The sequence below is a fragment of the Panthera uncia genome (assembly GCF_023721935.1).
Source record: "Panthera uncia isolate 11264 chromosome A1 unlocalized genomic scaffold, Puncia_PCG_1.0 HiC_scaffold_17, whole genome shotgun sequence".
NCBI lineage: Eukaryota > Metazoa > Chordata > Mammalia > Carnivora > Felidae > Panthera > Panthera uncia.
Genome location: NW_026057577.1, coordinates 94737176 through 94762714, shown reverse-complemented (window position 1 = coordinate 94762714; position 25539 = coordinate 94737176). Strand labels below are relative to the sequence as shown.

Genomic DNA, 25539 nt, shown 5'->3' with positions numbered 1-25539 from the left:
ATATATCAGGCTTGGTGGGCTAAGTCACAACTACTCAATACTGCCTTATGAGGACAGCCATGGACAATCCGTATGCAAATAGCTCTGGGTGTTCCCAGAAGTTCCAATGAAACTTTACTTATAGAAATAAATGGTGGACATATTTGGACCACTGAGAAGTTTGCTGACTGAGCTCTGGAATCTATGCTCTTGACAACTGAGGTATCACACCTGGGAAAGCCTGGACAGTTAGCAAAGGGATCTCTGAGTGTTTTTTAACAGTTAGCGGTAACAGGCCCACGCGCCACCAGACTACTGAGGGATTGGCTGAGGCAGAGAGATAAACTCACCAGGGACAGAGGGTAGCAGATGGGGCACTTACATTTCGACGATGCCCTCTGGCAAGTTGGCAGGGATCTCCGTCAAGCCCTTCCCTCGACAGTCCACGACGTTATTGCTGCATGTGCAGGCCGAGGGACAGGAGATGGAGTTGGCATTGCAGGACGGAAGTTCTGAGTGGGGTCCTGGAGGTCCAGAACACATGGTCAATCATGACAGTGTCAGGAGCCACTGGAGCTTTTGCGCCCCTTAACCAGCTTCCAAGGAAGCAGCACCTGATAAAATACCTGCAAAATTTTCACCAGCTGACATCTCCTCTCATCTGGGAGACATGGCTGCAACTGGCTAAATATTTAGCCAAGAGGAGAGATTCTGACCTTGACCTGTTTCTGGATTGTTCTACTGGCTCTGTCATCACATCATCCTCGTCTTTCAGAGAAAGGGTTGCTCCCAGAGTCAGTCCCACATGAAAATATGCCACCAGAATGCAAAAAAAGGCACACTGGGACTATTTGCTCAGGGTGCCCAATGTCTGAACACCTACAATTTTTGGCTTTTATTTGGGGATTGGATGCTAGGTATAGGCACACTTTCATTCTTTTCTCTAGAGTTTTGAACACACTCTAAAACCAAGTTGGGGTAGGGGAAGCTGTCAGAATTTCATTATTTGGGGCATTGATGTTCTCAAAGTGTCTATAGTCATCAGCAGTGACATCATCCAAAGCATTTTCAAGCAATTTTTATGTCCAGAGAACATGCAAATAAAACCTATCTTATTAGAAAAAAGGCAAATAAGTTATTACGTATTTTGGAGTCAGCTTTTAATTTTGTTTGAGGTGAGAACCTGTGTGAATTTAAAGCAAAGTGGTAAAAACCCAAGTAAATGGCATCTAAAGAACTTCTTTAGAAAACCACACAAAGATAAAGATATATATTAGCAAACTAACCCAGGATTCAAAGAGTCACAAGAAGTACATTCAAATGTTTTAAACACATAAAAGTTTTCATGCTATCACTACTTCTTCAAAGTAAGGTAAGAATCTCAGACCTGTGGTTTTTTTTCTAAATGTGGACATTTTGTGGTCCCAAAGGTAAACTCGACCCCAGAGCCTCCTCAGGACCTCTCCACTGCCTGCGAGATCTAGCCAGCAGGGATTACCTGATGTCTTTCCAGATGCCCATCCCCAGAGCGGAGGACCACAGGCTCAGACCAACTCTGCCAATCTCTCACTGCCTGGACATGGGATTCTGACTGGGAGCCCTTGGACAGAGATTCAATATGAAACCTGAAAATGTCTGCAGGGAAACACTGACTTTGGTTTGGCCCCTGTTCACTGGAGAAGCTGAGTCTGGGAAGTCAGAAGGGTCCAGCCAAAGTGGATGCATCAGAGAACCAAGGGGGCCTGGGCAAATGCTTGTTTGGACATTGAGACTCAAAGTGGAGGATCCCCCTCTTCACGCTCAACAGTCCCTGTGCCTGGGGACGGTCCTTCTGCAAGGGCTCAAATGGATGCTGAAGGCTCGTTTTGGAACATTTACCTTGCCAGAAAGTGCCGACTCAGTAATCAAAGATTACTTCTCTTGGCCTCACCATCTCCTTCTCTCTCTTTTTCTCCCTTTCTGTCTCTGTCTCTGTCATACACACACACACCTACAGACACACATACACACATACCCCAAATTAAAAATATCCTCCCTTCTGGGACGTTTGAGAAAATATTCATGTTTAGGGCATAGGGACTTCAAACTCTTCAGTGTTACTCACATTAGCAGATCTCATGGAGACCATGAAAAATGCCAGAGTGATGATGAATTTCACTAAAATCCCCAACCGGAACATTCTCTGGGAGAGGTGATACAAGCTTTGCTCCAAACTGGGGAAGTTTTCCATTTCTAAGGAAATGGCAACCCCAGAGAACCAGCTTATAAGAGCCTCAGATCAGGAATGAGAGTGTTGTGGCTCAGAGAGTGGGGTCTGGAGTCCTACTGCCTCAATTTGAATCTTGGCTCTGTCATTTCATCCCTATATCCCCATGCCTCAATTTTCCCCATCTGTAAAATGGGAAGAAATAACAATACTTATTTCACAGCATGGTTTTGTTGTGAAGGCAAAGAAAGTTAATGCATATAAAGTATTTAGAAGAATGCATGGCACAGAGTCAGAGCTTAGTTGCTGTTATTACTGTTAATGAGTCTACCTCTGCCACGAATTGCCTGCAAATCATAATATCCCTCTGAGCTCTTTTGTTACCATCTCAGTGAATAAGAAATTTGGACTGCATGACTTCTGAAGTCCTTTTTGGACTGAAAAGATCAATTACTCCTGGTCTTCAGAAGAATCGAAGCAGAGAAGGAGTAAAACACCCAACAGCACCTGTCCACCCTGGCTCTGCTTCTTTGCAGGGGGCCAAGAGGATATACAGTGTGAAGAGCTCCCACCCTCTCCCCACATGTGAGAGAGGCTGGGAGTGGTATGGCTTCAGATGTCAGGGCTTTTGAAGTGCCTATGCCGCTCCCCAAAGAAAACTGCCAGGCTTGGCCCTCCACATCAAGGGGCTAGGGTGCCTAACAAAGCCAGGGAGAATCGCCACACCACAGGCACCTTCCTGTTTGGGAAATGTCAGGGATTCCGTGGAAGGATTAAGTCTGTGCTCCTCCTGTATTTCCATCCATTGAGGCAGACAGTAATTGGATGGCTGTCCTTCTTCTGATTTGTCAAATTGTTACTTGGTTGGGGTGTGTCAGGAAGGGAGAGGGGGAGAAAGACATTACAGTCAGGGCTTCTACGGGCAACAGGAAGTTCTGAAATGGGAGTTTTTTCAAAAATGCCCCTTTGACTTCTGTGCTAGAATTAATTCTGTTTAAACCAGCCCCAGGTTGTAGCCTTGAATCCCTCTGGGAATGAGCTGGGTCTTTCACAGGGTGGCTCTTATTCTGTAGGGAGTATGTGCTACATTTCAAGGGATGTTGTCAAGGTAAAAAAAGCCTTTGAAAAAGATTCCATAACCAGGTCACTAACAACACCTTTAATTATGCAGAGAGTAACAAAGGTAATTATAGCCTCTGTCAGCATCCCGGGCTGGTGGCTCCCCAGCCAGGCATTCACACGTGGTGAGGGTGTTATCCTCTTGTTGAAACAAAACACTTCAGGTTTAAGATGGGGTTGAAAGATAGGTTCATTTTCCCCGGAAACATTCCCCTCTGCTCCATGCCCAATGGACCGAGTGCATTTCCCTTTGAACCTCTGAGTGCTATGGTGGCAGAAGTCCCTCCCCTTTGCTTTTTGTCTTTGGATAGACTGAGACTAACATGTAAATTCGACAAGGGCAGTGGTCTTTTCTGTCTTATTTCCTGTTATGTCCCCAATGCCTAAAGCAGGGCCAAAGCACAAAACCCTGTAAACATACCTTGGGTCAGCGGAAGGATGAATAGATGAATGGAATTGGTCTAGAAGGCTGGCAGAGTGGGGGCTGAATGTCACCAAGCTATGGGGGCGAGTAATCCTTCTAGAAGGGCCTTAAGGGGAGACCCCTGAGCTCTGAGTGCCCTGGGCTCTGGTTGCTAGGACCAGCCATAGTGTGTGTGGGGGTGGGTGGGTAGGGAACGAAGTGGTTATGGGTGGATGGGACTTTCATGCCTGAAGCTCATGTCTTTCTACCACAGCTCAGTGCTGGCAAAGGCCATCTGCTACTCTGCTGAGGCTCCTGCAGAGCCCTGCTCACCTGCACAGCTCAGGGTGTCCTAGGCACTCGTCTTAGCTCTGTCTGCAAACCCCTTCCTCTCAGCCTTTCCTGTCCACACATATTGAGAGTGAAGGGGGTGGTGCAGGTGACAGAGAATTTCCAAGGGGGGCAAAGTGAGGAAAAACCCATGGTTCTACCCAGGAAATTCTCTGAGCACTGTACAAGCTGAGAAGCAGATGAATGGGAATAGAGTGTTTTGATCGAGGTGGAAAGTCTCCACACATGTTTGAGGGGAGAGGACTATGTGGGCTTGTGCCTACATGAACATGTGTGTTCCTGTTGTATAACACGTGCTCACAGGGCTCGTGAATACTCATTATCCCCAAGCAAGCTTGCCTGCTGGTACCATCTCCTTCTTTTCCTGGCACAGAAAGCAGCTTAAATCAGAGTGTAGTGATGCACTAGCACACAGAACCCCTGTAATCCATGTTCTGAGATGTTTTGTGAGGAACTTGAAGTGGATGTGGACTTGCTCTTTGTTTTTAAATGGGTGCCCAAGCTATCTGCCCTTGGAACTCTTCCTGTGGGACAAAATGTTGCTGCACTGAGGTGGAAGCTAGTTCTCATCCAGAACAGGGAGACGAGGATATGGGCCAAGTACCTGTCTCCCCTCTCGGGGCCTGTCTCCCCTTTCCGGAATCACCACTTCAGCTCAGGAATTTCACTTTGGAGCCAGAGCCACCTCCGTGTCACCCAAAGAGGACACTGGGATGTCCAGCCTTCTGATGTCCCCTGACTCCCACTCCCAGGACTGTGGCCTGATGTCTTGAGGGAGGGCAGGGCAGAGCACAGGGCAACTGAGGTGCTGATCCTCCCCTCCCTGATTATCAGGCTGCTGTCCCCTCAGATGGGGGGGGGGTGCTCAATGAGCACAAGGGCAGGGCAGGAATGTGTCCCCGGCCAGACCTGTCATGGCAAAGTGCCTGTGATGGCTGGCACGAACCGCGATCACGTCATCGTGTCTCTGGTGACTGCATGACACCCCCTCCAGTCTGAGAGACAAGGAGGAGGAGCAATGACCAGGGACACTGGCTCCTGCCAGGGTGCCTCCTCAACTCTGTTCTTCTATTTGGCATCACGCTGGAAGTGGAAAGTCCTAACTGGTGTGTCCAATTAAAGGGGGAAAAGCTCATTGAACTTCAGACCTAGAAAGGGCCGTGGAGCTGATGAGGAAACAGACATCTTGGAGGGAGAGAACTTGCCCAGGGACACAATGGTGGCCCAACTAAGAATGATGTCATTGTCATAACAGCAGCTAACGCTTATGGAATGTTTCCCAAGTGCTAGATGCTGCACCAAGGGCTTTGCATGTGTGAGCTCATTTGGTTCTCATAAAACCATGACGTACGTTCTTTTATTATTATTATTTCCATTATACTGATGAGGAAAGGGAAGAACAGGGAGTCAAGCAAACTGGTCAAGATCATGGAACTAGTGAACCACACATTCTAAATTCTGGTTCAGTGTTCTTTGTACCATCTCCTTTGCCAAGAAGATACCCCAAATGCCTCTCTTTATTGCCATGACTTTGAAAGCCATCAGAGCCTGGGAATCTCAGGAGGTAGGAAGAAGAGCCTCAGGGGCCAAGACACAGATTGTGTAAGCTACAGTGGAGATAGCAGGACACTCTTGTTAGAGCTGTGTTTATTTCTTTCCGTCTTTAAAGGGAATCCCACCCAGCAGAGTGCACAGAACCAAAAAATCCAATGGCCTTGTGAGCATGTGGAAATAAATTAATTCCAGCATTCAAATTAAGCATCCCTGTTGGCCTCTGGCCTTTCAAAAGCCAACAACAGACTGCAATGACAATGGGGTTTGAGCAATTATGATGAGAATATAAATGAACGTGATTTAAATACCAGAGGCATGATAATTTTAGGAATGGCTAAATAAACCTAATAATCTCATTCTTGCAATGTCCAATTATGGTGTTTTAATTAAAACCTCCTAAGGAGATGGGCGGCTAGTCATGGCTTACCTTAATTATCTTTATACTTAGTAACTAGTCCCAAATTAAAAAAAAAAAAGGGGGGGGGTGGTGGTGAAAATTTCTTATTTCCAGGGTTATATGCCGATTTAATTTTTAGTAATAAATGAGGAAGTGTTTCTTGAGAGGCTTTTAGGAGCAAGCATTGTTCCAGGCATTGGGGCAACCTTAAAAACGTGACCCCTTAGTACTAGAAGACAAGATCGATCTTCATGAAAGGGTATCTCACACTCAAAGGCTATGGGAAGATAAGTGTAAAATAGGTGGACAAGCCAATGGATACAAAGATGTTTAAAGGAAAGAGATAACTGACTCAGGAGGTCAAATATTTAACTAATACCCTTGAATTACGAATTGTGACTGGAAGAAACTTTTTCAGATTAAGGTAACCAGAAAATTGACACATGGAAAATAAATCCTGGAGTTTAAACCCCAGCATAAACCCTTTAGGTAAGGATGGGCAAAAACCCAAAACTTGCAACTCACATGAGTCAAGTAGTGGCCATAGTAGAACCTCTTCTGTGGTCTAGTATCATGAACTCGATAAAGTCCCCGTCTGGTACAGGCAACAAGTGGGGACCACAGATCCTTCTAGTCATAGGGCCCTAACCTTCCTCTCTAAAACAAGAAAAGTTAACGGAAATTTTTGCAGCAGTGGCTGAAGGAAACAAAGAAGTCTAGCTGCATACTGTACAAAAACAGTAATAAAAAATAAAATAAAGATATAGTCTCCCACCCTTTGAAAAATTCTCAGGTGCCTCTCTAGAGGAAGAAAATAAATACCTTTGATTGGCGGGGTACGGGTGACAGAGGAGATGAATTCTGTCAAAGTGTGCTGCTAGCAAATTTCTGGGTTAGCTGGAGTGATAAGGAGCCTGCAGCCAAGGCTTTTGGGGAGAAGAGGATGGGCTCCAGCCGGCTGGATTTAATTCACAGGGAGATAGCAGGGACTTGGGCAGCCAGGGCCCTCACAGGCTGAGCGAGATAAAACTCTTTCCTGTGTCTGGAGTCATGTGTTTGGTGAATTTTTTGATATGGTTTAAGGGCCCCAGGAGGTTTTCTGATGCTTCCCTGACAGGGGCCACTGGTGATGAAACTACATGCAGGGATGGCTTAATTGGTACCCCATGCCTTTTTTTCTCCTGAGCAGATGACCTCTCCTTTTACAGAGATGTTCTTACTCCTGCCTTTCTTTTTTTTTTTTTTTAAATTTTTTTTTTTCAACGTTTTTCATTTATTTTTGGGACAGAGAGAGACAGAGCATGAACGGGGGAGGGGCAGAGAGAGAGGGAGACACAGAATCGGAAACAGGCTCCAGGCAGGCTCCGAGCCATCAGCCCAGAGCCTGACGCGGGGCTCGAACTCACGGACCGCGAGATAGCGACCTGGCTGAAGTCGGACGCTCAACCGACTGCGCCACCCAGGCGCCCCTCTCCTGCCTTTCTTGACTGAAGCCCTCCTCCTGTGAGTCATTGGGGGGAGAGCTGGAACGAGGAACACTGACAATTTTGCAGCGTACGACCAATGTGATCCATACAAAACTGCCTCACGAGGATACCCTGTGGACTCTGCCATGGGTAGAGCCTGCACATGGTGGGGTGTGTGGGAAGGATAGTCAGTGCGCGAAAACAGCTGTCCTCTTCCACCTCCCAAGTGTGGAGTCTCGCTCCACATGGCGTCCTCTGGCATCCCTTTAACATGGCCTCACAAACCACCTTTAACAGTTATTAAAGGAGTAGTACCTTCTGGAGGGCGTGCTACTCCTGCACCCCACTAATGATGATAGTTCCCCATTCGTCAGGGATATTCAGTTTGGCCAAGCATTATATCTGACTTAGATCTTTACAGAAAGCAACGCTGCACAGCATTCTGTCCCTAACCCATGAGAGCCTGGAAAGCATCGAAGAATCCCTCCCACAAAGGGGTTCCACTGTCACTCTCTTGAATTTCTACTACTGGTGAGGCAGGGTGTAGATTAATAGCACAGTCATGTCTGGAGTCCGTGGACCTGATTCCTGTGTCCTCAGAAGACACCTGGCTTAGTACTGAAAAGTGTGAGGGATTATCACAAGCCACAGGCTTAATTGACATAAACAGAGAAGGTGATAGGGATGCTTCTATGTTAAGTATTAACCTGCCCGCTAGATCCAGCCTTTTCCAGGCAGGAGATTTGGGGCACGGGCACTTCTGGGACCTAGGAGCTTCAGCCTTCCTCCCTGGGGTTTGGATCCTAACTGCTGTTGGGGAAGCAATGTCTCGCCTCTCCTTTGACGGGAAGGTGCTTTTCTGACGAAGTCGTATTTGTGTTCGTGCAGAGCATTAAGTCCGGCACCCACCTATAATGGTGTGTTTTAACATTCTGTCTAATTAGTTTTTCTCACTAGCTCTTGGATGACTCCTGCACTCTATAATTATTTCTTTCACTGGCACTTATGCCGATATTGTACTCTTTGCCTAATAATTACTGTAATTATAGTCACTATATGTGAGGTTGGTGCCTGTGTGATAAACGGTTTTATTATATGTGTTTGACGGGAAGTGATTTCTAAGTGGGCGTCTATAGGAAATTATTAAGGTACTGCTCTGAGACATGTTAAAATGTTTTTGGATAATAAATAACTTGATGAAGTAGTAACATGACAAGAGAGAATGGCAGGGAGCGAGATGAAGTTGAATTAATAAAAAAAAAAAGTCTTCCATATTGCAAATGCAGCCTAAGAGCAGAAGGGGGCCAGTCTACACTGCTGACTGGTTTGAGCCCTCCCTGCAGCACACATGGAGCTTAGGTGATCTTCAATAGTGAAAACCAACAGTCAAGAAATGTGAGGACTGTAGCCCCAACCAGTGTTGAGCAATCTGTCCTTTTTCCTGTAGGCTGACTCCCAACATCAGCTTTCAGAGGCCACTGAGCCCCAGTTCCAGGACTGGGTTCCTGGAAATCAGGAATGCTTCTGTGGAAAACTCCTGAACTGAATACTTCCTGTTTTTGAGGAAATTCAGGGATTTCCCAGAAAGAGGGAGTCGGTGGGAATGGAGGGTGTCAATGAAAAGTAAAAACAAAAAAGCAAGCGTGAAAATGAGGACTCGGTTAAAAGCCACTACATCAACTGAGAAGATTTTTCTCAGGTCAGTCAGGCATCTCCCATCCCTGGAGATCTGCGCTGTGTTCAGTTATGTCTGTGCACAGTTCTGTTTTCTATACTACGCAGGCGATCTGTGCTTCTATTACACTTCAATTACCCACAGATCAAACTCTTATGTTTGCTCAGCACATTTTGTGGACCCACTAAACTATAATAATTAAGCTCCACTTATTAGCTCTTACCAAGTGCTATGTATTATGCTAAGTGCTTCATATGCATTATTTCATTTAATCCTCCCACCCATCCCTTGAGTTATGTACTATGATTTTCCCATTTTGCAAACATATGGGAACTTGCCAAAGTCACACACTACTAAGGGGCAGATCTAGGGTTTCCAGCCAAGCAGGCTGACCCTACCGCCTCCATTAACTTGTCTTTCAATTTCTATGACAATCAGACGACAGGCACATGTTTAGGAAATGCTAAACAATGTACTTAACACTTGTTAAGTTTCTTAGCAACAATGGATGATGAAGCTTAACAGAAAGTGATTCATTACTTCCTTGAGCATTTTCCTTTACCAGATGACAAGAGCTGCTTTTTCAGAAGCCTCTGAGGCACCCCAGAGCCCAAGTGACTATAGAGTGCTGAGGAACCCAGGAGAGTGCACACCAAGCTCTGGGCTAAGTGTGGGCATCATGCCCAGGGTGATGTCAGGGAGAGCTCAGGGGTGGGTGAGTCACAGTACAGAGGGGAGGAGGGTGGGACAGCCTCACCTGGGCATATATACTCCTTTTTCTGCACATCTGCCACATTGAAGCCCCTCAGGTGCACGGGAGCCATACAGAGTGTGAACTGGCCAATTGTCCGTCGCTGTCGCAGCCAATCTGAGAGCCAGGCCAGGTGGCAGTCACAGTACAGGTGGTTGGAGTGGAGGCGCCTAGGAGAGGGAGGGACTGAGGTAAGATGCTGTCACAGAGTGAAGTGAACAGAGTAGGCCAAACCTTCTGTGCCCCTTTGCCCAGTGTAATAACCCTCCGGAGCCCAGGGAAGCATTTCCCGCTGTACAAGTGAGTTACCATGGGAGCCTCAGCCCTTTTATTGCCAAACCACAAATGACTTGTTATCTTCACATGCAGGCCACATCCAACTGATACCTCCAGGGTTCTGAACAATTCCCCATTTCTTAATAGTAATTCCACCCTTTTCTTTCCCACTCAAGAAAGTCTCAACATGTAGGAGGAGGAGAGTGACATTATTAAAGCAATGCTTCAGATTTGAGTCAAATTTTCAAAGGGGTGACTGACTTGCAAATTTTAGTACTGTAGTTAGCCTGGGTTCCAGATAGCTTCAAACAGCTTCTCAATCTCAATGCTTCAGTCTATGGTGGCACTGTGGCCAAAACCTGCCGTTGCCTTCACTTTCTCCTTCATCTCCTCCCTAAGGTGAATGAACCCCTACATGGAAAGCTGGAGGGCTTGTGTGCAGTAGCCCAGTGAGCAAAGCATGAAGGCAAGGGTCCTATACCTTCTTTCCACCCACCCCCATTCAAATAAAGGGCTGTCCATTCCAAACCCTTGCAGCCCACAGCAGTGTCTCCACCTTGCCCTCCTCTCCTTCCCAAGTTAAATTCTACCAGGTGTATTTGCTATTCTGGCTTAGGTGCCCCTGTTAAGACCCCCTAACCAGTTCCAGGACTCTTTGGCTTTTCCTCCTGCAGTAGCTGTGATTCCAGATCAATTTCTCACCTCTGTGTGATTAAGATTTCCTAGAGGGATCTGTATGTTCTACTTCTGAAAGGAATCCCATATGGTTAAATGACTTGAATTTACTTTCCACCAACTGAGGGGCAAACTAAGGATATGTAGGGGCTTGTACAGGTTTTTCCCCAAGGCTTCTCTATCAGGGTCTTCCTATTAGCACATACCCCCCAACCCTAGGTCATTAGAAGTGGTGGTAGGAAAGTTTTAGTTACATCAGCTTATTACACACTTGGGTTTCTGATGCAGATTTCAAATGCCCAATCCTGGACATGCTAATCAGCCAGCGATATCTTGGGACTTTCAAGTGCTCTGTGTCAAGTTGGTTAATATTGAGTGGCAGCCTGAAGCAGCAGCTTGGGCTATCTCCATGCCTGAGATGGAGAACGCTGAAGGGCTCTTGACCACACTTGACTGAGTATAAAGTCAGCATTGCTGAACACCGGCCAAGTGCAGCTAACTTGAGGGGTGTGCCGGCCAAGCATTCCTGCCATTGCACAGGTGCAAACCTTGGGCAGGCCAGGGCCACTAGGGGCCTTGACAGCCTCAGGGGGTCCCAAGATCCCATCATATCTGCAGACTAAATGAACCTATACCCCATGTAGAATGCAATTATTTTTTCTGCTGAAAAACAATTTGAAATGGTGTTTATGATTTTGTTTCAAAATGATGAATTTTGATGTTGTAATGTTCTTTTGGATTTCAGAGCCAATACTTTAAGGTTGAACACATTTTCATAGGTTCCTAAGCCTAAGATGCTATGTCTGTAATGGGCTCCAAGAAATTCTCCCCTTTGAGTTTCAAAGCCCAGACTCCTATGCTGCCTTCTCTTCGTGTGGCACTTCAGAAAGAAGTGCTGTAGGCGGGAAGGGGGAGGGGAGGCAAAATCCTAAACTAGGGGAAGAACATGAGGGAGAGGAGGGAATTTCTCTTGTATACTGGGCCTTCTTGGGAAATTTCAGCATGAGTGAAAATGATTTGTTTCCTGATCTATCAGTGAGTTGTAGAGACAGACAGATACATAGACACACACACACACACACACACACAGAGAGAGAGAGAGAGAGAGAGAGAAAGATAGACAGGAGGGAGAGAAAGTAAGGGAGGGAGAGAAAGAGAGGCAGGGGGGCGGAGAGAGAAGGAGGCATGGAGTGTTGGTTCTATGGCTAGGAATAGACCATTGGGTATAAAGGCTGCCTAGGAGAACAGCAAAGGTGGGTTGGTTCTTAGGGACAAGGTGAAGAGAGGTAGGCTCCAATGGTAGCACAGGCTGAGGCGTTGGGGCTCTTTCATGTGCCAGGAGAATCAGAGCCTTCTGATGAGAGTCTGGCTTCTATGAGGAAAGGCAGTTGCCTTCTTTGGCAGTGAGGTATGGAAGCTGAGGAAACAGGATTCCCATGAAGCACTGAGCATGGGCCCACAAGGCAGATCAACGTCAACCAATTCCCCATCAGTTCCCATCGGGGGTAAGACATCAATGGAATGACAAAAATGAGGGTTAAGTAAGTCAGATCCTTAGCTGATTAATTTCTGGGATAATGAAAATGTCGAAGATTTCCTTTTGGAAAATTACATTAGGATGGTTCTTTTTTAATCCCTGCTGGCTGGCCCCAAGCTACCTCTCTTCCTAACCTTGCTACAGATGGTTCCTAACCATTTGTCCACCTTTGTAGGAATTTTTCCCCTTCCACGTGGGACCATGGAAAAGAGGTGACCAGAACTGACTCAGAAGGTACCTGAAGGCTCTTGTCAAAAGCCCAGGACAATGGAAGGGCTCAGATCCCCACTCTTGGAATTTTACCCACCAGAAGCGCTGGCAGAGTTGAACTCGGCAGATTCTTCCAAAGTGCAGCCTTTCCTATTATGTTTGGGAGATCGAATTGAGCAGTATGATCCCAAATAGTAACATTGAAAGAAAAGTAATCACATTTATCATGAAACATGAGCCTGGACACTGCCAGGAGTATTCCTAATCCCCTTGATTGAGACAGAAAATTATTTTAATTACTTCCCATAGTTCTGGTGAGTTGGGATAGTAATGACCTGGGGGAAGGTGGTCTCCAGTGGCCCTTCTCTCCTTCCTCGCCTCACCTGGAACACACCCTTCTGCCTTAGTTTCTGGCGAATGGAATGAGCTCTGGCTCTGATGCCAAATTGCCCAAATCTGACATTGCCTCTCTGCTTTCCTACTCTGACTTTGGGCAGGGATTTAACTCTGGGCCTCAATGCTCTGACCTGTAAAATGGGGATATTATTGGTGCCCCCTTTCCAGGGCTGTTGTAAGGACTGAAAGAATTCATGAGACAAGCTTGGCATAAGGCCCTGCAAACCATGAGCCACCACAGTGACGTCTGTGGTCATTACTGTCATGAGGATGCTAGGTCCACACTTCTGTCTCCTCCCAACCCATGGTCCTCCCCTGTACAAGGCTACCATTTCTAACTTAGACACCAAGGCATCAAGGCGCCTAGGTGGTTCCCGCATGTTCTGCAGTCTTTTGCCGCTGGAAACACCATATTCCATGTTGGCCAAACCACCTTCACAAAAGATAAGGTGAATGAATCCTAATGCCAATTTGTAAAAGGTGCCTTTTAGCCACAGGCGCTAAATTAAATTTCCAGCAAATCCTTTTAGAGAGGGTCACTGTTCATTTTCTATAAAATGTGGCTTTCTGAATTAAATATAAAAGCTTTCCTTTAGAAATCCCATTTATGACTTCCTTCCTCTCTCCTCTTCCCCCATCTCCCCTCACTAGTCTCCCCCCACCCCCACCTTAATTACAGCAAAGGGGGATTAGTCAGCGCAAGTCTCTGGGGAGTTCTGTACAGAGCCGTCTCTGAAATTAAACTAAAGAGAAAGTGGCAGCAGGCACGGAGCAAAGAGAACAGATGAGATTGATTGATTGATCTGAACTCATCAGATGAGTGTTCAGGACCACAGGCAAGGATGACAACAGAAACGAGGAGAAGAAACTCTTCTGCCCTCCTTTCCCACCCGACGCAGCCGAATAAAGCACCTGAGATCCAGACCTAGCTACCCCCGGTCCCCATCCCGTGGACCTGGCCCAGCTTCTGTTATTGCTACTCTTAGACTGACAACAAGAGGGACTGAAATCACAGAAGAGTAGCCACGGGAGCTGGACTCTGGCTTTCTGTAGGCGAGGGCCATTTTTCTTCTATTCAACCAACCTGTCTGGGGAAATGCAGGCCCTGTACCTGGACACTCGCTTTCAGCTTCTTGGCCAGGAGCCCTCGGCTCACTCTCCTGAGGCTCATTTGTGGCATGCTGTGGACTTTGAAGAGGTCTTTGAAGACCCCATGGTTTCTCCTTAAAACTCCATGACTGCACCATCCCATTTTAAAGCGGAAGCAAAAGGGTAGATTTTCTTGGTTGAATTATGCTATCACACGAGGGATCGGAGGGAGAGACGGGGAGCAATGATGAACACCGGGCTCAGATTCTTCTTCATAATAACTAGCATTTGTTGAGTGCACACCATGACTGGGCCCTTTAACATGCTAGTGCACTTCATTCTCACAACAACTGTGAGACAAGCATTTAATTCACTGTCCCTGCAGGGCGGAGAGACAAAGAAACTTGCCCAAAGTGGCAGAGCTCACCTTTAACTCGGGTCTGCTTCAGGTTCTCTGTACTGTCTCCTTACACAGTGCCTTCACTGGCTTCTGCTTCATTCTCCACCCCCAAGATAAGGTCACTTTCTCACTAATGCAGGGGTTCTCAAACCTTATGAGCATCAAAAGCTCCTGGAGGGCTTGTTAAAACCCAAAGGCAGGACCCACTTCCAGAGATTCTGATTCCATGGGTCTACAGTTCCAGGTGATGCTGGTGCTGCTGGTCCAAGGACCTAATTTTGGGAACAACTGTTCTAAGGATTTTTAAATCTCTGTGGATACCATGTTGTTCAGGAGCCATCGATTAGCTGGCTGCTTGGTACTTCTAGTCCAGATTTCTGGATAGAGCAGTTATAACAGTAACAGTCAGTACCATTTATTGTTCACTCCTCAGGCACTGCACATACCTCATCATCTCATCTGATCCTCACCACCGCCCCCATTTATAGAGGAGAGAACAGAGGTCCCAGAGCTCACAAAGGGTGCAGCAGGAATTGCAGCCCTTTGCCTTGGCCTTAAATGTATTTAGCTGAAAACTCTTGGGGGCTGGCTCTCTTCTATTACTGTAATACAAACACCAATGAGGTTCCACCAAGACAACCATCAATATGAACCTCTGGTGGAAAGGTGAATGGAGTCCATTTGCAGAGTAACTCACAAAAGGGTTTCTGGCTGAGAGGAGAAAAGAACTTCCCAGGTAATAAGCAACTGCTCTTGGTATGGGGTGTTATGGGGGGATCTGCTTTCTGACTACACAGAAAAGGAAGGCTTGAGCCTACCCCCAAATTAAAGGTAAAGAATCAAGGGGCACCTGGGTGGCGCAGTCGGTTAAGCGTCCGACTTCAGCCAGGTCACGATCTCGTGGTCCGTGAGTTCGAGCCCCGCGTCAGGCTCTGGGCTGATGGCTCGGAGCCTGGAGCCTGTTTCCGATTCTGTGTCTCCCTCTCTCTCTGCCCCTCCCCCGTTCATGCTCTGTCTCTCTCTGTCCCAAAAATAAATAAAAAACGTTGAAAAAAAAAATTAAAAAAAAAAAAAAAAAGAATCAAGTTCCTGCATTCTAATATCAGAATACCATCAAGGGAGCAGGGGAGAGCGTGTTGGGTGTGGGCTGGGAGGATGGGGAGAAGCAGGGACTAGGACTCCTTCTCCTCCACTGGACATAGCGGGAAAACATAACCACAGCACTATGATGGAACTGCCAATGGTACACGACATTAGCTAAAAAAAATAGTAAGTCATTATGTCCCAGTTCTATATGTTTTGTGACACTAATAGACTTTCCATCAGGGTGAAGAACACAAGGACGAATCCCCACGTCCTAAGGCAAAGAGAAATGAATCTGTCCACTGTGGAATGGGGGTTCAGAGCCGTGGATGGGACTGTCACACTTCCCCCTCTTCTGTTGCTCCCCAACACCTCTTAGTTAACAGTAGAGAAAGGCAGTGTTTCCTCCAGGACCTATCTGCAGAGCAAGCACAATAGGTTTTACTAGCAGCTCAGGGTGCAGCACGTAGGGCTGAGTGAGGCCGGTAGTGCGTGGGGGCAGAAGCAGCGATCTTTACTTACAGTGTTCGAATCTTCGGCATGTGGTTGAAGCTAGTGACCAGGATGCGGCTGATGTTGTTGTTGTTGAGTGTGCTGTGAAGGTAGAGGAAAAGGGAAATGGTTAACAAGGAAGTAACATGGGGGGGGGGGGAAGGCAGCACCAAGATGCTTCTAGAAGGTGGCAGGAGGAACAGGTGTGACTGCCAGAAGAATCATAAGTCAACAGCTATGGAGCAGCTGGAGATAAGAGGTCTGATCTCCAGATGATAAGAGGATCCCTGATTCCTTTTTTTTTTTTTTTTAATTTTTAATGTTTATTTATTTTTGAGAGAGAGAGACAGAACACGAGCAGGGGAGGGGCAGAGAGAGAGGGAGACACAGATCCAAAGCAAGCTCCAGGCTCTGAGCTGTCAGCACAGAGCCCGATGCAGGGCTCAAACTCACGAACTGTAAGATCATGACCTGAGCCAGTCAGATGCTTAATCAGGCACCCCCCCCCCCCCCCCCCCGTTCCTTTTTTCAGGTGGCTCTTTCCTCCCCTCTGTTGTCCTTGCCATACTTATGGACCTACCCATCTGGAGCCATAGTATCACTTCCTGAAATTCTACTATGTGCTGAGTGCCTCATTATGGCATCACTAATTCACACAACCACAGTGCCAGTTACATACGAGTGTCCTCATTTTAGAAAGAAGAAAACATATACATATCATCTTTTTAGTAACACACGTACCTACCAGGTGGGCGTTATCTTTGTGCTATAGATGGGGAAGCTGAGCAACGGAGGGGTTTTCCCAAGGACCCCTAGCTGCTAAGCGTGAGAGATGGAATGTGAATCTAGCACTATCTTGCTCCAATTTCCCTGCTCTGTCCATTGTACATGCTGCCTAATACAGGGTCTATGTGGACAGTTCATTGTTAGTGTTTTCTCAGTAGCTCACCTCGTCTTACTCTGCCATAGGCCTGCACTGGCCCAGAAAGAAGCCTTTCTTTGGAAACTAAGCAGACTCCTTTTGTCCTTGGTTCTTGGTAAACACATTGCCTTTCTCTTAAAATGACCTCCAACGTTTTCTGTCCTGTGTCTTACTATATAGCCCCATGACTTGGTCCATACGTGTTTCAAATTGAGTCATATATATCCTAGTTGTGTGATCTTAGGCAAATTATCAGCATCTCTTATCCACAGGTTATTCATTGGCAGGAGGCAGGTAATGGTACCTCACAGGTTGGTAAAAGGCTTAGTGTGCAGTATATACTCAGTAAATGGAGGCTACCAGTTTACTGATGTTGGTGGAGAGAATGTAGTCCTGTCCTGGTCATTCCTGTTTCCCCCTACCTGGACCTCCATGGAAGCAAAAATACAGCTGCATTCAGCACAGTGGCCCCCAAACCCACTGCACCCTAGGGGCCTGTGTAGATTCCTTCTTCCCCCACCCCAGGCCACAGGAGGATTCCAGTGATCACACCCCCTTGCCCCAGGCTATCCCTCAATTCCCTAGGGCCTTATTAGCATTTGTTTGGCTCTTGGGCCAGAAGGAAATCTATTTACCTCAAGACACAGAACCTAGTACTTTTCCCTCCCCCCTTCCCATATTTCCCATGTGTCCAGTACTATTTTAGGCACATGGTAAAGAGCAAGGAGTAGACCACATTTGTGTTGCCTGCTTCTGCCTCCTCCATACTTTACCAACGCTCCAGTGCAGACACTTGGCATTTTATGAAGTTGAACCTAAGTAGTTGTTTTGTTTCATGTGGCCTAACTTTTCTGTGAAGTGTGCTAACCCATCCTGTCTCCACACACCCAGGAACCTTCTGAATATCTATCTGACAAGGCTGAAGAATCCATCACTCCACTTCCTTGGTAGGAAGCTTCCTGGAAGTAGGGACTATGCCTCACTCCAGTCCTCCATAGGATTAGGAATGCCTCTGGGGCAGAAATCATGGCCTTTGTTTCCCTTTCTATCTGTCCCACAGTTCTAGGCTCCACTCTTGGGGCAATACCTAGTTATTAGGATCATTGACTCACTACCAGACTTTTTCTTTCAAAGGTAAAAAGCAAGAAGCCTTTGCAGAAAAGAGGCTTCCTTCCAACCATGCCCAGCCATTCACATCAGGTTGAGTTCACAGCCAGCCCTAATTTAGCTGAATACACAGTGCAGTTATATGCAGGGCTCGACTCTAACTGCATCCGGCAGTAGTCCGGCAGCAATGACTTATTAATGTATTACTACACTGATATTTAAATGTGAGCTGTAATGAGGGCTATAAAACATTTACGATAATAGCAATTATTCCAGAACCAAAATGACTAAACACAGTATTCAGACTTTCATGATTTGCTGCATGTGACTGGCCAGCCCAGGAATGTCAGAGGGCTGGTCACCTCTTGGATGCTGATCTCCATTGCAGTTACAGTTTTTGTTTCCCTAATAAACACAGATTTATTTGATCTCCAGTCTTGGTGGCCTTTACCCATGTATGGAGCACAGTGCTCTATCTGGTTCTCGCATCCCTAAGTAGCTGGCCTTCAATGGAAGTGGTGTGGTCATAACCCCAACATGATGGGCAGGGCTGGGGGAGCATGCGCCTGGAAGGCAGAGACCTGGTTCAGATTCTGGCTCTGCCACTTATAGCCTGTGCAACCATGAGGAAGTTTTCTTAATCTCATTAGGTTTCCTCCTTTGTAACACAGAGATAATAATAGCACCAATCTCACAGAACTTTAGTGGCAATTAAATAAGATGATACTAATAATTGCCAACATGGACTGAGAGCTAATGTATGCCAGGCAGGAACTGAACTGAGGGTTCTGCATGTACCATCTCAGTTAATTGCTCCAAACAGCCTATGAGGAAGGCATTTTTGTTATCACCTCTGTTTCATGGATGAAGCAAGTGGTAGGACCAGGATATGAATCCAAACTAGCCTGACTCCAGGAATGATGCCTGGATTTGTTGCTTACTGCTAGGATAACAGATTACTAAAGTTTAGTGGCGTAAACACAAATTTATTCTCTCACAGTCTGGAGGTCAGAAGTCTAACAGGGGTTCGTGGGACCATGTTTCTTCTGGAGGCATCAGGAGGAGAATGTTTCAATGTCCTTTGCTACTTGTAGAGACCACCCACATTCTTTGGCCTGTGCTTCCCTTCCTTGCAGTACTCTGAGCTTCTGCTTCTGTGGCCACATCTCCCACCGTTCACTGTGACCATTCCTGTTATGAGGACCCTTGGGAGGACATTCAGAGCCCAAGTGATAATCCAGGATAACCTGCCCATCACAGGATCCTTATCTTAGTCACATCTCCCTAATCCCTTTTGCCATATAAGGTAACATTTCTAAATTCCTGGGATGAGGACAAGGACATTTTTTGGAGAGAGGGGCATTACCCAGCTGACTACCACACCCTGAAACAAGGCATGGGAAGTGCACTTGTTACACACAGCCAGGCTCACATGCAATGCTCAGTAATGATCAGCTGTTATTTTAGCTTGGGTTTGTTAGTATTTTATAGTTTACAGTATGCTTTTACATTCCTGTCATTTGATGCTTGTAGAACCCTGAGGTTGGGATTCTTACCCTTACTGTATAGATGAGCAATTTTAAGCTATGAGAGGGACACCCAGGGTAGCACATCAGCTCCTGGAGGGTTCAGGAATTACTGTTCTCTTTTACACCACAGTTTCTCCCAGCTTGCCCACTGCCTCCTGTTTTCAGGGCAAGCTTATTACCCCACCATAGACATTCTCTGTCGTGTCTACCCTGGCACCCAAAGTTAGAAAGAACTGCACAAGTGTCTCCTGTTCTGTAAACTTCCTTGAAAATTAACTAACAGGAAAATAAATGTTTGGGTCTGACAATGCCCCCCATGCCTACTGCATGGCTGGCCCAGACTAGGCTATGGTGACCTCATCCCTTGTCTTTCTTACTTCCATCTCTTGGAGGGGTTCCGCCATTTCCATAGTCTAGTCTCGACCTCACTGCTCTGCTCCTTTGGACAGATTTTGAGAAAATACACTTTATCCCCAGTCACCCAGGTTGGAGGCTACTCCCAAATGAATGCTCTCAATTCAGCATTTTCCATCAGGTGTCAAGATCAAGCCAGGCTCAGATCAATTCTGTAAGACTTCAGAACTATTCTGGTCTCCCCCTTTTGCACTGTTAGAGCTCCTGAATGGGCATTTGAGTCTAAACTAGAAATAAAGCCATTCCCTTCCCAATGCCCATGAGATCTAAAGACAGTCTGTCTACCTCCCATTTCTCTTTTATAAAACCCATTACCCCATTATACTATGTTTATATTGAGACTAAGTGTGGCCAGTATACTGAGTAGTCGCTCTTCTATTTTGTCATAATCAGAACATAAATGTTTAATGAAAAAGGATCATTCTCCCTATTAAAATGATCCATGTGGACAATGCTAGTTTTAACAATGGATCCCATTCTCTCTCAGTTGTGAGCACCAGGAGGAGGGCTTTAAACTTTTCTCCCCCAGGGCACTAAGGGATTAGTGAACTTATTGTTGCTCCTGTAGAGCCCAACTAGAACCCTGCTACCCTGAAAAAATGTGCTTGTGTTCCTCAGCTAAATACCAGGGCACTGTGGCAAGACAAGGGCTCCCAGTAATGAAGAATGCGTGGGAAGCTGTGCATGTACTGGGATTGACGAACTACTGCCCACAGGTCAAACACCATCCAATACAGAATGTTTTTTGTAAATAAAGTTTTACCCACCTGTTTATGTATTGTCTATGGCTGCTTCCGTGTCACAACAGCCGAGGAGACACAACAGAGACCACAGGGCACAAAGCCTAAAATATTAACATCTGCCTTTTTATAGAAAATGTTTGCCGACCCTTGGCTGCTCTAGAACTGGGAAATTCCAGTCCTGCCTTTGTCAGTAATTAACTGTGACCTGCTGGCAAGTGGCATAACTGCTCTGTAAGAAGAGGGGATTAGGTCAGAGACTGTCAAAACACGGTAGGAAAGCCCAAGTAGCAACCGGGAGGGCTGGGAATCTAAAGCCGGTGGTCTAACTCTAGAATCCACACATATCTGGCCTGCACCACGGTCCCACCTGGAAAATGGCTCCCACTGCATCCAGAAGCTACAATGCTGTGATGAAATCGGAGCCAAGGAGAAGGCCCTGTTCAAGGGACCGGGCAGGTGTACCCAGATTGGGTTGGGTGTGGGATGAAAACTTGGGTAGTGGTTCTCCAAGTGTGGTCCTCAGACCTGCAGCATCACCTGGGAACTTGCTAGAGATGCATATCTTTAGGCCCTACCTATGACCACTGAATCAGAAGCTCTGGGGGAGAGGGGGGTCGCAGCCATGTGCGTTTTAACAAACCCTCCAGAGGATTCTCATGCAAGCTCAAGTTTGAAAACCATTGAGCTAGAGGCATAGCTAAGAATAGAGCCTTTACCTAAGTGTAGAGGACAGAATATAGGCTATCTTCTTGCTGACTCTGGGACTTGAAAGCCTCTTTTGTGGAGGGCATGGTGCTTTCCTGCTTAGAAAGAGGCCCAGGCTCTGAAACAGTACACAGTCCTCCATGGAGGTAGCTGTAATCACCCTGGGAAAGCTCCAACTTGGCATCTGCCCCTGGCTCCCTACTGTTCTCTGCTGAGTGCTGGACTGTGGCTTTCCTTCACATCCCTCAAGATAGCCATCTTTGATCTGGAGGAGCTAAGTCCAGATGTAGCCACACCACCCTGGCAACCTTAATAAGGCTGACATTTCCCTCTGTCTCCTCCGATTAGGCCATCGCTTTATCACTCTGTGCTTTCTTGGCTCTGGGTGTAATCTGCGTGTTGTGTGTCCATAACACTATGTAATTGGCTCTAATGCAGCAATATTATCTGTGAGCATGTATCACATAATTACAAAACCAGGCATCCACAATAAGTGCCACTGCAGTTTCCCAGTATGCCAACCTTCCTGGGATACTCTTTGAGCCCCTCCTATTCCCCTTTGGGAATCCAAACTCCTTGGGCTAGATAAATCCTCTTGGAAGGCTGGCCTGTTTCCCTTGTCTCAAGGCAGGTTAATTGTTCCTTAAGTCTAGGTTCCCTCCTTAATAACCCCCAGGAAGGAGACTCTTGGTGAGTCACTGGCAGCCATGGCAGCAGAATATCTTTTTAAAGTGAGCTTGGAGATGCCCTGACTTGTACTTACAGACACCAGGGTCCCAATGGCCAGCACTCTAGGCCCTGAAGATACCACTTCTCCAACAGTGCTTATATTGAATTTACAGGGGCAAACACAAACCAAAGTAGGCAGCATCATTTTCTAAAGAGCAGCTGAGTGCAAACAGTGTGGCTAGACCCTGTAGGAAATATCTAAACTGCTGGCATGGGGAATGAAAAGCACAGAGGGATTCTGGCAGCACGTGGACCTCAAAGGGAGGGACTGAAGGCTCACTTCTCCCTCTCCCTTTTGCTGGCTCGGACAGGGAGGGAGGAATGAAATTGAGGATGCTTTAGGTGCCTGCTTTCTTCTCTGGTTTACATGTCAAAGCAGGACTAGCCTGTCCTGGTCTTTCTTAGTGGCTGCTGATTGGACAGCCATCATGGCACCAGGAATCAAGGCCTATTGCTGATGACCAGGCCCTTCCACATCCTTCTCAGTCCTGGGAATGTGAATGCTGCTGGCTGGCTCAGCCCACTAGGATGTGTGTAGGTGGTGTCTCTTTGTGAACTTGGCTGCAGGAGAACACATGCCAAATGCCCACTAAGTTTGAGAGAGGCAACCCCAAGCCTTTCCCCCAGCCCAGAATCGCTCCCCAACTGATTGACTCAGTCATTTCTGGTTGAAGCTTCTCTGCATGTCCCCCTCCCATCCAGGTTGAACTTGCCTTTCTCACCCAGCTGTGCACTGTTCTGCTTTGGCTGGAGGCTCTAGGAAACTCCAGAAATCAGGAAGAATGTATAATGACACGCCCTTTGAGGAAACCTAAACTGAATATTATAGGTTCTTCCACAAACTCTGCCTTCTAATGAGTGAGACTAGTAAAGAATGCTGCTTTGGGTGTGAGCTTGCCAAGAGCTTCCAGTAAAGATGTCAGTAATAGCAATAACAATACTATTAAGTATTTGCTATGTGCTGGCACCAATCCTCAGGTAGTCATTTCCATTTTGGAGCCTAAGAAATGAACTCACTTAGAGATGAACTTACTTAGAGATGAACTCTTCAAAGAGTTGAACTTAGAGATCAAACTCTGCCCTGATCACAGCTAGTAAGTTGTGGAGCCAATGTTCAAATACAGGCAAAAGGGACACCAGGGCCCTATATTTTTAACTGTTACACAAAACTGCCTCTTACAGGATCGTCTAACAGATGCTGGCTGTCCAATTTCCATGTCTTTCCTAAGGCAGAGATGAGTCCTATAGGCTAGTGCTGGTCTCAGCCCTCACAGACTTCCATGTGGCAGTGGCTGTGGAGTTTGCCTCACTGCCAAGGCTGCTCAAAGACAACAGCATTACCTGACCCTCCTCTTGTTCTCAGAACAGAGAGCCCAGCATGGAGAGCGAGGGCAGTGGTAGAGCCTACACAGAAGAGAGAGAAATTGGGTCTTAAAGCCTTCTGAGGTCAAGGTTTGGCTAACAAGTCTAATCGCTGCCAGAAGCCACCTTTACTGTTGGATGGGTGGACTGGAATTTTTAAGCATACCCCCGCAGAACTAAGAGTACAGGTCTGCTTCTTAAGCAAAGCTCATCTTTTGGCTATTTGCAGCAGGTAGTGAGTCTCTGAGGGCAGATGGGGCAGGAGGGATGAAGGGAGAGAGGAGAAAGGATGGTGGGAAGCCACTTCTCACATCACCTGCTCTCCGGGACTATCCTGGGTGCCGCCAATTACTGATTTCCTTGATCTCCCTGCGGACCGTTTAAATTAAAGCTCATAACCATTGTGTGGGCATATAATGAAAACAACTGATGCTGCACTGATTAGTCCATTACTCTCAACTGTTAGAAAACATAATGATCTCACAAGGGGCCTTATTCACTGACGTATAGCAGGCGAGCTCTCATTTGACACCTCAAATTAGCAGCCAAAGCAATAACAGCTGGGGTTTTTGTCTCAATATTTGTACCCGACTCTAAAGTGATTTGGCACCGGGTGAGCGTTATTTTTAAACACAGAGCTCTCACCGCCAAGTAACATTTTAAATGGTCTCCAGGTGTCATGTAAAACCTACAGAAATAAATAAAAACAATCAGCTGCCAATTTGAGCCTTTGATGGTACGGATTCCTTAACAAAAGGGCTTGTCTTTGGTTCTTCCTTCATTATATATTCATATTGTGACAGGAAGAAACTCATCTCCTTCTACCCGGCAGAGCTTCAGTGTTAAAAGGAGGAAAGAAAAGATGCCTCCAAAATAAATGTAAAAAGTGGAAGATCAAAAGGGAAACATGGATCTTCAAATTGTGCCAATCATCAGTCAGATGGCTGGTAGTGCAGGCATTCCTGATGCTCCAGTGTTTTACATCCCTTAATTCTGAAGATCTCCTTACCCAGTTTTTTTGAGATCACAGACACTGCCTAGTGGTGATTCAGAAGCATTCAACTGTCTCCCAATGACCGATTTAATTGTAAAATGTACTTAAACGACAACATGAATGAGGTGGCCTCTGCCGATCCTGTTTCATTATCCATAAGCTGGGAATCTGGACGATCAATCTTGTCTACTACATTATTTAGAAATCAGGAAGTTGCCAGTGTGCCAAGATGTCTGCAATGGACTGAGAATGGAAGAACGGCCTCCAACTTACATAACCGAACAGGTGAGTTTGCAGGCGAGAGGGGGAGAAATGGACAATTTCCCCCTCAGCTGCATTTCAGCCTGTAAGAGGGGAAGAACGGGAAGTCTTGGAATGCCCACTGATGTGTGCACAGTGAGAGGGCAGAGAACACGCCAGTGTTGCACCCTGTTGTATAGGCAGGGCCCAGCCCAGAGTCTGGCACACAGGACAACTCAATAAATATTTACTGCATGGATGGATGAGTTTTAGAATGTGAAGGGTCATGCTTTTGGCATCTTTTCATAAAAATAAATTTCTGCTCTGAACAGCCGCCTGGGATGATCCAGGAGTAAACTCAGTTGCCTGCAGGAGCCAGGCTTTTACATCTGAGTAAGTGGGTTGTATGGAGTCTGCAACAAACCAACCTCTGCCACATGGGATAGTCACTTCTTGTTTCAAAGGCTTGTCGCTATGCTGGAATGTGGGTGCAAGTGCTGCCACTTATTCCTTTTTTTTTTTTTTTTCAAGAGAAAGCCAGACATCTAGAATTCTTATATGAAGTCTCCTGGTTTTTTAATATTGGTGAATAGATCATCTTAGGTAACAAAAGTCACAAATGAGACATACCTTGGATTTGGATTACAGATGCCAGCTTTTAGTCTCTGAACCAAAAAGATCAATTTAACAATCTGAATCAAATATATATATATATATATATATATATATATATAT

The 25539-nt window shown here is 46.3% G+C and overlaps 1 protein-coding gene across 2 annotated transcripts in view; it reads right to left on the bottom strand.

Moving 5' to 3' along the window:
* The window catches only part of SLIT3 (slit guidance ligand 3), a 593416-nt gene that overhangs the window by 116866 nt on the left and 451011 nt on the right, over window positions 1-25539 (bottom strand). For both annotated transcript variants that reach the window (XM_049647813.1, XM_049647814.1), the window contains exons 7-9: window positions 16090-16161; window positions 9908-10071; window positions 362-503 (exon numbers count right to left, since the gene is read on the bottom strand). In XM_049647813.1, coding sequence (XP_049503770.1) covers window positions 362-503; window positions 9908-10071; window positions 16090-16161 — 378 coding nt within the window. The remainder of the gene's footprint in view (window positions 1-361; window positions 504-9907; window positions 10072-16089; window positions 16162-25539) is intronic.